The following is a 13,775-nucleotide window of genomic DNA, read 5'->3' as shown; positions in this document are numbered from 1 at the left end:
AAATGGAGCTGCATATGGTGTTGATTTCATTTGGAATTCATACTCTTCCTGGGGGGGTATGACAGATATTAAATGGAACAGCCCATTAATTCCATATCAATACTAAAATATGATAAACATTCATTACTATTTTATCATAATTTAGAAACCAGAACAGCTCTTACTAGGTCAGGGTAAAATTGTTTGTTTGTTTCAATCTGTTTATTTCTTCTTGGGTCCATATATATATATATATATATAAGTATCGCTAATTGATGAAAGTCAGCAAGAAAACCTAGTCAGTTTCTTCAATTGGTTTTGAGAGATTAAAAACTCTTTGATTCTTAATTATTAAATCTGATGAATCTCTTCTTTGCAATATTGAATTTTAATGCTAAAATTGGCAAAAAATGTAGAGTTGGGTGTAAAACAGAGCTGATAATTCAATCCAGGGGACAACATACCACCCCTCCCCCACAGTACACAACTGAATAATGGATCTGCCGATCCTTATGATGTGATATTTAATCAAAATTTATATTGCTTATTCTTCAAGTAAACTTACTCAGCTTGATCAAGTCTGCGTTGAATACTTCTCTCCAGATCTCTCTCAGCGTCTAATTCTATCTCAACTTTATCATACTTGCTTTGTAATCTATGTACATTAGCCATATTAGCTTCTTCCTGGCTTTCTTGTAACTGATTCTGGATATGGTCACGTTCCAGCTCTAATGCTTCTATCTTGGTCCGACACTTGTTCAACTCCTCTCTATAGCATAATAAAAGAATAGGATGAAAAATAGAATCATTTACTAATAATATAGAGCACGTAGTTGTCATGAATAAATGTTTCTGTTCATTTTCCACTGGTGTACACCAATGAAAAAAATGCCATACTACTTGTGACTGCTTATAGCATCATTATTAAAAATGTTGATTATCATTTGTTGACACATAACGTGCCCGTTATATGACCTATGGCAATTTTAGTGTTGCTCAGAACAATAAAAAATACAAAGGAAGGTGAATACTATTATTAGCTTTATCTCAAAATCAATATTCTCGACATCCGACTCATTTTGCTTGAACATATCACATTATTGGATTTCATGCATGATATTTCAAACATAGCATTGCATACATCAGTGCTGTTCAACGTCTGGACTCCAGGAGCCTAACCCCTTTCCCATTCATACATACCTTGTTGTTTGCACATTGTGTTCTTTCTCCAGTACTTGTCCTGCAAGGTTGTCTAAATGTCTTCTAAGAGCCAACATACGTAGCTTCTCCTGTCGATTGAATTTGTGTTTTGATGATATGGGCCGTTCTGTGCCATGCTCACTCAAGCTCTCTTCAGGTCTACAACAATGTACACAAATGCATAGACGTAAATTAAAATGTTTGCCCCATAAGTTAAAAATCTTTAATCAAATCATGAATATCCTTGATCCTTGGGATCAAATTTCTAACTTAAGTTTGTTTCAAAGGCATATATGTCATAAAGAAAGCAAGCACAACATTATTTTGTTATAACAACTTTTAAACAGATTTTTTCTGAAATTTGTGGCCCTTTTAGGCAAAGAGTAAAATAGATGTGCAGAGAATTATTTCAAAATGAGTTGTTATATTAAATTGAGACATTTGCCCTTCTTGCCCTTTTTTGGCTTGAGCGGCCCTGGGCATAAGTAGGATGGTCGTGAGAGTGGCAAGACTGCTCCTTGAAAAACAGTTACTCAGGCTTGTGGGCGTATGTCATTTTATGCCTGTGCATAAGTAGGCAGAGTAGTGCATCAATCATTGCGCATGTTTTTATTTTTTGTGACAAAAAGAATAACTTGATACTTATTGGATTCCGTTTTACCCCAGAGAAAGTTCTCATTGACTGATTACGCACGTGAGACTGAGAATAGAAAATTAAATGCCTTACCCCGTCAGAGATGTATCATCACTTTGTGACCAAATCTCCGGATCACTCTCATACTCCAGAGGTCCTTCACTGGATTCCATCCACATCTGATGGGAAGATGGTGGCATTCCTGCTCCATCTTCATAACCCCCTGGTGATGGGAATTCTGTCTCTGGACTAGGACTATCATCACCCATGGTTTGGTCTGTCGGTAGGCTTAACTGTCGTGACATTGTATCTGCAAGAGAGAAGTGAATACAGGTGATTCATTGTTTTCTCTTTCTAGAATAAAATCATGAATGACCCATTTTCTGCTGGTCAGTGGATCTCCTGTGCCCCTACATAAGGCAAAAAAATGTTGTTGTTTTTTTGTTGTTTTTTATTTTTGATTTTTTTTTTGGCATCGATGGGACATCGTATAAAACAGTGGTTAGTATAAATTTAAAGAAAGAAAATGAACAGTATAACATGCAGAACCATCTCAAGAGTTAAACCAGTAAAGTGCTGTGTGTTTTGACTTATTTACCAGTCTTCAAATTGTCAGTTTCAAGTGCAATATTTGTAAAAAAAAAAAAAAAAAAAAATCTGACCTACCGACCCAACTGTTTCATATATACTTAAGCCTCTATGGACAAACAAACAAATTTTTTTTTTGGCCTAATAACGGTTTACGGTACCATAGTAGAATAACTGCGCACTTGGCACATGTACAGAGAATCAACTGTTAGAGGTTCTGGCAATTGGTCTCTGGCTAATTATATGTACCAATGCCTTGAGGTCATAGACCCAAGACATTGAGATACAATGTAAGGGCTTCATACCTGCATATAATGGGTCTTGCGATGAGACCATGAGCAGGTGTTCAATGAATACAATTTCAAATACCGTAAAATAAAATCATTTTTTGAGACAAAAACTGCCTAGAAAATAGCCTTTTTCACTTGTTTTCAGAAAAAAGCTTATTCCCAAAATTTCAGTTGATTCCGATTTTGCGTTTGTGAGTTATGCATGATTATGTGTATTACACTGCTCCATAGACAATGCGTTGTAATTTCGTTCTGGTATACCAGAACAAAATTCAAATTTCACGATATTTTTGTGAAACGAATTAATTTGCAAGAAATATTTGGTATATAAACATTATGTAGCCAGAGGTTTCCAGTGGTATAAAAATCTCAACTTTTTTTGAGAAAAGTGGGGGATGCGGCTGTGGATCACAAAATGCCCTTTTAGTTGTTCACCCTCTATATTGGGAATATGTGCAAGCTTGGGGGTGAACTCTGACCCTCTACTTTTGGACCTTACTCCTACCCCTGATTACATATACACTGCAAAATATTTTTCACCCCCCGAGATTTAATTTTCACCCCATGTATTTGGATTTTCTGCAAGCTTGGGAGTGAAAACACGGGAAAACAACCCCCGACTTTCGGGCCTTAATGCTACCCCTGAGTGTATGTGTGATGTGGTTCGGAAGGTCATTGTACAGGACAATGTCACCCATGCTGTGCCCGTTAAAAGTGTCAGAGCTATTCCAAAAGAGAAGGGGGACCATCCTCGGTTCTGATACCTGTACTCAACCCTCTAGATTCAAGAGAACAAGATAGGCGTAATACACACTGTACAAAGTTGTCTACCCATAAAATTCTATATAGAATGGAGTATTAATTACAATTTGTTTTAAAAGGGATGATCACAAAATTATCAAGTAGGAAAAAGAGATGAGTTTTTGAACGCAAAACCTGACACAATCAGTATGCTGGTCCGATAATCGACCAAAATTCATCAATTTCGGGCATGAAAAGGTGTTCTCAATAATATAAAAAGATTTGACCACATGCATGTTAAATAAGTACCATCTAGCCGAGTCATCCAGTCAGGGTTCTAAGGAATTTTCATTTTAAAATTGGAGATTTTCTCGGATCGGAAATTTTCTGAGATTTTCGATGATGGGTCATATAGAAAAATTATTTAATTTGTGTACATCACGGAACATACTCTTTGCATGGCTGTGCGTAGTAAGCTGTTGTACCTAATTTTTTAATGGGCTGGTTCTTGCAAACGAGAAGGCGTAGAGACCTACCGTTTGAAATGTGTTCATTTGGCACATAGGGCTATGATATACCGTATTTCGTCAAATAGTCGCCCCCTCAAATAAACGCCCCCCACCACTTTTTTCAACCAAGATGTTTCAAACATGCCGATATTTCCCTGCTATCTTGTGTAGTAAGCTTACCAAGTTGCGCACATGGTCCATAATAGCATCAATAATTGGCGAAAATCTGGATCAGAAACCCGGAAGTGAGCCAGAAGTCAGTGTTTCTAGTTCATAGTTCGTCATTTTAGCGTGTGTTTTTTTTTTTTTAATGATTTTAACGGGAATTATCGTTCTAAAATTGACCTTGAATAAACGCCCCCCTTGGGAAAATGTAACGCCCCCGGGGGCGTTTATTTGACGAAATACGGTAAGTGATTTTAAACAAAATCTGAGAGGATGACCAGCCAACCCATATTAGGTGATTTGAATTGAGATGGACTGACCCTGTAGAGGAGGTGTAGAAATCCCCCTATAGCAACATTACATGGACGCCCGCCCTGGTTTACACAAAACCACAAAAGACTTTGTAGAAAGAAAGAACGCTACCGGTACTACTTGAAGGCCGTGAAGCACAACGACCAGAAACACTGGGACAAAGACAATTAGAAAAGAAGTTAACAAAGAACTTCGAAAAGCCAGCAGAAAGTATGTTGCTGACCTTTCTGCCGCTGAAGACACAAAGAAATTCTGGAACTACATTAGATCCCGTAGAAAAGATAATGTGGGCATTCAGACATTGAAGATCGGAAACGAGACATTTGTAGACGACCAATCCAAAGCTGATAAACTAGCTGACCAATTCCAAAGTGTGTTTTCAATTGAAGATCCCAATCTTCCTTCATTACCAGATATCCCTGACATTGAAATCACCGTTGATGGTGTGGAGAAACTTCTTTCGTCACATCAGACAAATAAAGCTGTTGGGCCGGACGAACTTCCAAATGCTGCATTGAAAATTGCTTCAGCTGAATTAGCACCAGCCCTGCAGTTAATTTTTGAACAGAGTTAGGACCAAAGCACATTACCTGATGCCTGGAAGAGAGTGAACATTTCACCCATTCATAAAAAAGGGCCAAAGTCAGACCCGGCCAACTATCGCCTATCGCCCCGTCTCGCTGACTTGTGTCTGTTGCAAGCTGATGGAGCACATCATTGACAGCCAGATGATGAAGTTTCTCAGTTCCCAAAACATCCTCACAGATGCTCAACATGCATTTAGAAAATCTAGATCATGCGACACACAACTCATCGCAACTCTTCATGACCTGACTACAAACCATAATAATCATCAGACGACTGACATCGCCATCTTAGACTTCAGTAAGGCGTTTGATGTTGTGCCCCACCGGCGCTTACTGCAGAAGCTTAAGTTTTATGGTACCGGTATTAGGAATAAAACTTCCCGGTGGATTGAAGCTTTTCTCACCGACCGTCTCCAGAGGGTAAGGGTCAACGGTTGTACTTCAGCCTGGAAACCAGTCCTAACATGCCTAAGCAGTGTGCCTCAAGGCACAGTGTTGGGCCCGCACTTTTTCATTTTGTTTATAAATGACATCGCCGATGCTGTTGAATCGACCACAAGACTGTTTGCAGACGACTGGCGACTGCGTTATATATAAAGCCATCAATTCGCAAGAAGACGAAACTTCTCTTCAGTCCGACCTCACAAGTCTTAACTGGTCCAAAGACTGGGGCATGAGATTTAACGCATCCAAATGCAAAGTAATGAGGGTGTCCAGGAAAAGACAACCAGGTTCTGCAAAGTATTCTGGGTGAAACCTTGGAAGAAACGTACCTCGGTGTCTTCATACAAAATAACCTGAAATGGGACAAGCAGTTGCAACATGCTGCAAATAAAGCAACAAAGATGCTAAACTTTGTTCAGAGAAACTTTCATCATTGTTCCAAAACTGTTAAAGAAAACCTGTACCAAACCATTGTTCAACCACACCCTACATCCAGTCTTTTTTCCCGAAGCTATTTCCCTTTGGAACGCCCTTCCTCAACCTTCAGTTGACATGCCCACCTACGCCACCTTCAAGACTTCCATCCAAGACCAAGACCACCAACTTCACACAGCCCCCGTTACTTAGACCACCGGACCACTCTCATCAACTTCCAGTATTCCCTGTTGGACTCTTCGGGAGTGATATCTACAAGATGGAGGAGCCTGGCCCAATCGCCAATGAATCGCACTCCGATCACTGTTTATACAGGATCGTCTTTAGTTTTATTTATCCAGAAAAATAAAAATTCATCAGCACACACATGTATATCCAGGCTGGACACATCACACTACCGTGTGATGTGTCCAGTTCGTCGCCGAACTTACATAAGATGGAGAGTTTAGCATAACGGCCTGCCTATTTACGCTTCCTGAAAACACTCTTGCACATAACATACAAAACCACAAATTCACTAACTTCAACTTGCACTACCGACACCATGAAAAATATTTTAATTATTACCGATCCTTCAGAATACTTGCAGTTTCATAAAATCCTGCTGCTGAAAATCGTAAATTCCACAATCTTCTGTCAGATCCAGGTCAGTAATCACAGATGGGCGAATCTACCAGCGTGACAAGACCAGAGATAATAAAGGATGAGAGGCCACGCCGTACAAATAGCTAGCCTGATTCGCAAGCGTCGTCGCTGGCAGATCTTCTACGAACTACGGTCGTGTATGATGAATAGAGACCATAGAGCCCTATATAGGGCTCTGTGGAAGAAACGGTTCCTAATTTTGAAGCCATGGATAATATATTCATTTATACGAGAACCATATTTTTGTACCAATCACAGAACAGAATTTCACTTACTCACAGAGTCAATCATTCTTGTGAAACGTAAGCTCCGCCTAGTATCAAGGTCTTCTTCTGCGCATTGGTTGTGCGCATTAACTAGCCTCCAGCACAAATCCTGTGCACACGATCAGGTTGGATGGGCGGTTTACGCCTGGTTTACACAATAGGAACTGCGATGCATCCTAAACTGGATCGTTTCCGTGTATTCGCATTGCATGGTGGGTAATCGCCTGCCAGTTTGCGTACACCGCTGTTCATATCGCGCTGTAGCGACAATTCAGTTACAGCGCCGGGCGTGACTTATCTATAAACGCGCAGTCGCTTTTACTATCACGAGAGCGCGGTGTAACATGGCGATGTCCATAAACCGAAGAGCTCCGAAGAGAGCGGACAAAAAAGCTGCAAAGCTGGGGTTTCCGTCATATTGATAGAATTCATTCAGTATGCTGAAAAGAAGACATTTAGAGCAACTATTGGTGTATCTAATTTCAGTAGGGATAAAAATTTCGTAAATATGCTCGGTCTAATTTGCGCCAAGTCCATGCATCCGTCATTGCGCGATGTACAGGATCGCTACACGTTAGTCGGTAGTCGCCGTCTGACGGAGTGATTTTGTGGCAAGTTTTTACTACCTTGCGGGGTTTACATTTCATATTTATTTGAATTAAATAAAAATATAACATATAAACAAGCTTATCTATAAGCTGAAATCACGGTAGCAGATTATTAAAGTTCTCAAATGAGCGTGTACAATAGTCAATAGTGCGTTATTTAGGGCGTGTTTATAAAATACTTTGGTGCGGTTGGGTGAAAAAACTTGCGCTTGGGACACAAAAAATTATTGTTTGATCCCTTTTTAGGGTCTAAATATTTTGATTCCCCTTTTAGGGTCTACATTTTTTTATTCCCGCTCATGTTTACAAGACAAAAAATAACAAACGTTTATATAAAAAAATCTAGGCCCACTAAACTTACTTTTATTCCATATATTATTCATATGACAGGTAGGCCTATCTAGATACAATGTGTAAGTACTTACTAGGCCTACTTGTTGTTGTTTTTTCAATGTAAAATTAGCTTTGTTAGTAGTTTCGTTTTTTTGCAAACTGTGCTAGAGGAAAGGAGGAGGCCCCTTTTTTAAATGTGAAAGGATAAACCCCCTAGAGTATGCCTACCATGAGAAGTCTTGGAAATGATTTCATGTTCCCTAATAAACTTTTTCCTAAAGTATTTCAAAGTCTAAAAAAAACTTAGAACATTCTATAACTTCTGACAAATCCCAGAAATTGAGGAGGGAGAGAACGAGAACCATTACATTAATTTTATATGGCATTAGGGGGCTGGGGGGTCACAAATTAAAAAGTCGGCAGCAATAAAATAGCGACCCCCTATTTCGACAACAAAATTTTATGACCCCACCCACGCCCCCCACCACCGATAGGCCTACACTTTAGGCTAAAAGTGTATTGAAATCAGTCTTTTTGAATAATAAACATCGCAGTTGTGACTTTATTGGTCATTAACAATTTTAACCCCCGGTGGCGGCGCTTATGGGGAGACGGCATTCCCCCAATATTTTCTTTCCCCCCAGTTTGCCGCCTCCCCACTTTTATATTAGGCTCTACCCCAAAATTACGTAAATGTCCACTTTTTGTGTCAATTTTGCGCTAAATTGGTCGATTTTCCCCTGACATTCACTTTGTCCCCATGCCCCGAATTCCTTGTGCCGCCACTTCCCACGTACCTATTTTTCTTTCCAAAAATATATTACCCCAGTATATTTGGGACCCCCTCCCTCTTACGAAGAAAAAACCAGCCCCTTACTTTGTTTCTGAAATTGTTGTAGTGTATAAATGAAAAGACATGTTTAGAAGTTCTTGGTTTATCATAAACACATTGCAAAAACTTTGAGAAAGCCTGGACGATAGGCCTAGGCCTACATGTTATTGTTATAGTGCCCTGATGTATAGGCCTATACGTGCATATTCGTGTAGGCCTATGTCTTTATATTAAATGATAGTGAAATGTAACAATATCAATGTGTGTATGCACTTTGCAGCCCAATATGCAGTGTTAAGATGCATTCAGTTTTGTTTATATGGTATACTATTTAATTGACATTTTGCATGTAGGCCTACATGATGTATCCCTAGACGCAGACTAAAGACCCATTCAGTGATCACTACGGAAAAATTAAAATTGTTTGTAAATTGCTTTAAAAAAGTGAAGGACAGGTCATTCAAATTGTGATTTAGCATTTTTGAAATGAAAAGGGTTGGCAAAAACCGAATAAAACAGCAAAAAGGTACACCAGTGGCGTAGCCAACACTTTTCATAGGGTGTGCAGGAGGTGGGGGGGGCAACTTTCAAGGGGGGCAAACTTTGACGAACATGGTCAAAAATGGGTAATGCTTTACTTTTTTAAATACCAGGACAGCTAGTATCCCAGAGGGACAGGATGAAGCTTCCCCCCTCATCCCCCGCCTGGCTGGGCCACTTAAACGTGCTCAGGAATTTTACAATAAAGACACCATACCTGAAAACCTCTCTCCCTCAGTCATTAATTTGTTAAAATCTTCTGGACGAGAGCCTCTTTTTTTTACCTTTTAAGTTGCGTTTTGGACCCCGAAAAAACTGTCAGGAAAGTTTTCTGGTCATTTTAACCCAATAAATGAGATCAAACGAATGAAAACTGACTTTCTATCTTATAATAATAATTATTTTGTTTTGGTCCTCGTCCCTCCCTCCTCAATTTCTGGGATTTGTCAGAGTTTGTTTTTAGATTTTTCACCAATTTTTAGACTTTGGGATACTTTAAGAAAACTATGCATAAAAATAAGTTAGGCCTATTTATAGAGAACACGGATCACTTACAATTATACTTTTTGTGGTAGGTCTACTCTATAGGGGGGTTAGCCCTCAGAATCTCACATTAAAAAATATATATTCATGAACTTCCTCTGGACGAGAACCAAAACATTATTTTTTACGGCCTTAAACATGTTAAACTATCATGTATGGTCACGCATGATGGATTTAAGCATTGCTTTCCCGGATTGCTTTGTTTTAAAATTATGGATTATTCTGAATCCAATTTAGCTGTTTAGGCCTACTTGGACATTAAACATTATTATCATGATTAGGCCTGTGCCAAAAAAAAAATCAGTTTTGTTAAATGACCAAACTGAAGATGTTAAATAACTTTTTGATTGAACACCGCCAGGCATCATCATGCCGAAAATTATGACATCCGCATGCATGGCATGATGACTTTAGGCCTAGCATGCCTAGGCGAAAAAAGAAATTAAAAAAAAAAAAGATGCTACCAGTTGCAAATTCTTAGGCCTAGATCCTAATTAGTAATTAAGGAGGTCAAGCCAAGAAATAAGAAAGAAAACAACAATGAAACAATGACAGCTCCAAAAAGTATTTTCTACTTACCATTGTCACAATCAAACAAACCATCATGCATTGTCATCCATGACCCGATTGAGTCAAAACAAAGTCATGAACAAAGATAAGAAAACAAGTCTAGGTTTACTTCCGTAGGCTTGCATATCCTCATTCCAGAGGTAGGCCTACAATATAGAATGATCAAAATGTGACCATGGTATTTCCCGGGTATTTCAAATAATATTACTTCACTTGATTGGAAAACTGCTTATTCATATGCCTATCTAGATAAATAATATTCCACAGTTAAAATCCACCGCTTTTTATAGGCCTATATCCCGATCATGCACTGCACTGGAATCCATTCATGCAATGAATTTATACTTCTTGACTTTCCGCGATCTTTCCAAGAAAGCAGTTGGCAAACAAACTTTTCATTTAAGAGTTCCACTTGATAAAGAGCATGTTTACTGCAAAAAATGTGTTTCATGGTTCAGCTTTTCTGTCATAGCAAACTCCCAAAAGCAAAAACGTTAGCGTGTTATTGCGTTGTGATCATTCCCGTACACGTTGCATTTTGCAAAAAATACACATGTGCGCGTCTAGTCGGAGGTTTGCAACATCGGGCCAGACAGAGAATCTTCTCTGATTGGCTGCAGGGCCGGGTATTCGGCTGCATCCGCACCCCCAGATGTGGTACATAACTCATCAAGTACGGTACATGGCTAGCATGTAGCATCAACAATAATAAAAACAATCAATAATAAATACTGGGATCAGTGATGACGGTAGGTTTAGCTTTTTTAGGCATGAACGTGCGGGGTAAACAGTGTACATTGCGTGCATTGTGACTTATAATATGAGGCCTAAGGATCTACGATTCGTGCAAGAAAATAAAATCTGCTACCGGGGTTTCGTAAACTGTATAGTGAAGTTAAAAGGGTGTTTTTAATAAAAACGTCAAAATTTCTTTCGGCTAAACCACGCCAATGATAAATACAAAGCGATAAATATTGTGGTTTTGTGTAAAAATATCAAAAAAATAAACAAAATTCTTTTTTAAAAGAAGAATATTAGATATCAGAAAGTTTATTAAGTAAAAAAATATAAAGCCACCAAACTTCAATAATTAAATCAACATTGTTATTGATAAAAAAATATATAGACGGTAAAACGCAATCTCGAAGCGAATTCCTGTTATGAGGTATGATCCGATGCGCCCTGCTATGACTGTGCGGCACTTTTAGCAAAAATAACAATCAGTTTGCGCGGGAAAATAATAAGCGGATATGACGTCACGCGTGAACTCAGTTACTTGGTGAGAACAGCGGTGCGTAGCTCCACATTCACAACAGTTTAAAATCAACACAGGTAAATCCATATAAAAATTAACATGGACACAAAATTGACATAGCTTATGTTTTCTCAAATAATAAAATAATAAAATGTAATATTTATCATGATAGATGCACGTTTTATTAAAACTTGAAAAGATTATTAAGTCCAATAATTTGTTTGTGTTAGCTTGCACGAGTCACAAAATGGCGACCCATCATGCATTTTCTGCATGTGCCGACATTAGTAACTCATAGACATAGTGACTGTCCTCAAACTAGCGCCAGTGTGTCTCAGGCCTGATAACGACCCCAGGTAATTTTATGCAGAAAGTTTTCTTGCGAACAGCTGCAGGTGACAATTAAACAATGAACACGGCTTGTTTATCACTTTATGTACATGCGTGGGGAGGCTTGTACGTCAGCTGACGTGTTTTGGACATGTTCCGGCGTAAAAAAGTGTTGTTTTTCTTCATGAAAAATACCAGCGATGACCAGTTTTTTGTGGGCTATTTGATTTACAGGTATGTCGGTTCGTCATAGGGTAGAAATGATAGCTGTACAATTTGTATAACATACAGTTTAACATAGGCCTAAACATTAAATGGGCACAACTCGACCTTCCGTATTATGCACAAGTATGTGGAAGTCGCAGGCATAACACACATGCACAAGATGATGAAGATCCACATCGCGTATCGGCGCACCCAAACTGAGGAGGAATTTCCACAAGAAAGAAAGAAAGAAAGAAAGAAGATGGCACTTCAGTGCATAGTTAAATAGGGCAGCACCAATTGATACGAAAATGTCATACCGATAAATGACGTGTCTGTTTTTGCGCTGCAAACTAGAGACCACACACTAATTGCATGCATGTCTGCAGAATTCGGCAAACGACGATCGTGACGATAAATAAAAAAGCGTAAAACGCAAAATAACCTTAATAATCAAAGTATCATGGATCTTTATTACTATGCAACAAACTAAGTCCAAACTTGGGTACGTAATGTTTACCTTAAATGTGCTTCGTTTCGTCAGAAATGGGGAATATTTGGCATCATTTTAGCCGTCGACAACCTAGCAACAACAATATTTTGATCTCCTCTAACATTTAAATTAGCCTAAGTGCAATCACGTTGTGTTTGTAGCCTTGCGCAAAATATTTATGCGTAGTTAGTAACATTTTATTAAACTTGTCCTATTGTCATATTGAGTATTTCTAGAAATAACACGCTGAAGTTTCCCTAGAATGAGTAGATTATTATTAGGCCCTATATAGGCCTATATATTTTTTTTTTTGGGGGGAATTAGACAAGTATTTATCCTTTTAGCCAAATAAAACATAGTTAGAATCCTTCAGGGGCTGTGCAATAATTATGAGCCCTGGTGGGAGGGTACAATGGGGGCGGGGAAGAAATTTTGGCAAGCCAAGGGGGGGAAAGAAATTTTGGCAAGCCAAAGGGGGGGGGGCATTTAGGGCCGTTCACAAACACTTGTTAGGGGCTGTGCAATAATTATGAGCCCTGGGGGAGGGTAAAATTGGGGGGCAAGAAATTTTCGCAAGCCGAAAGGGGGGAAGCAATTTTGGCCAGCCGAGAGGGGGGGCAAGCGATTTTTGGCACACATTCATAGGGTGTGTTACGGTAGTTAATAAAACGCTCTAAAAAGGCTTCGGAAACCAGGTTCGGAAAACAGTACGGAAACGCTTTAATATGCAAATTTTCCTAAACAATAGGGCCTATAAGGTTTGCAAATTGGGATAGGCCTACCAAAAATTGGCATGTGCAAGGGGGGGGGGGGCAAAGATTTTTTGGCGGGCCGAGGGGGTTGGGGCAAGCGATTTTGGCGGGACGTTTGGAAATTTTACCCCCCCCCCGGGCTCATAATTATTGCACAGCCCCTTAGGGGGGCCTGATGCAAAAAAATTTCATCGCAAAATATTTCGGGGCCCCCTTTTGAGATCTCAAAAATGTCAGGGCCCCTTTTTGACATGAAAATTATGGGTCAACACCCAGAAAAGCATAATTATAATCTCAATTTCCCCTGCCAAAATTGCAAAAATCCCCCCTTGCGCAACCCCCCCTTCCACCTACACAGACTCAAGGTCGGAACTAAGGCACGGAGGGGACAAAAAGCTAGTGAAGAAAGTAAAGAAGGTGCGGGAAGCGCATCAAAATTTTGCACTATAGGCCTAGATTGTACGCACATTTTGATTGTGAAATTAAAGAATGCGCGGCTGGGCGCACAGCGCGCCAAGAG

At 39.3% G+C, this 13,775-nt stretch overlaps 1 protein-coding gene across 1 annotated transcript in view; it reads right to left on the bottom strand.

Annotated features, from left to right (window-relative positions):
• Positions 1–12,623, bottom strand: part of LOC140167908 (cilia- and flagella-associated protein 74-like) — a 48,160-nt gene extending 35,537 nt beyond the window's left edge. Inside the window, 4 exon segments of the mRNA XM_072191198.1 lie at positions 545–748; positions 1,180–1,338; positions 1,907–2,123; positions 12,531–12,623. Coding sequence (XP_072047299.1) covers positions 545–748; positions 1,180–1,338; positions 1,907–2,118 — 575 coding nt within the window. The 5' untranslated portion in view covers positions 2,119–2,123; positions 12,531–12,623.
• Positions 12,624–13,775: the final 1,152 nt, after the last annotated feature.

Source organism: Amphiura filiformis, chromosome 13 (genome assembly GCF_039555335.1).
Source record: "Amphiura filiformis chromosome 13, Afil_fr2py, whole genome shotgun sequence".
NCBI lineage: Eukaryota > Metazoa > Echinodermata > Ophiuroidea > Amphilepidida > Amphiuridae > Amphiura > Amphiura filiformis.
The sequence above is the reverse complement of the archived record's forward strand: the minus strand, read 5'-3'. Positions and strand labels throughout refer to the sequence as shown.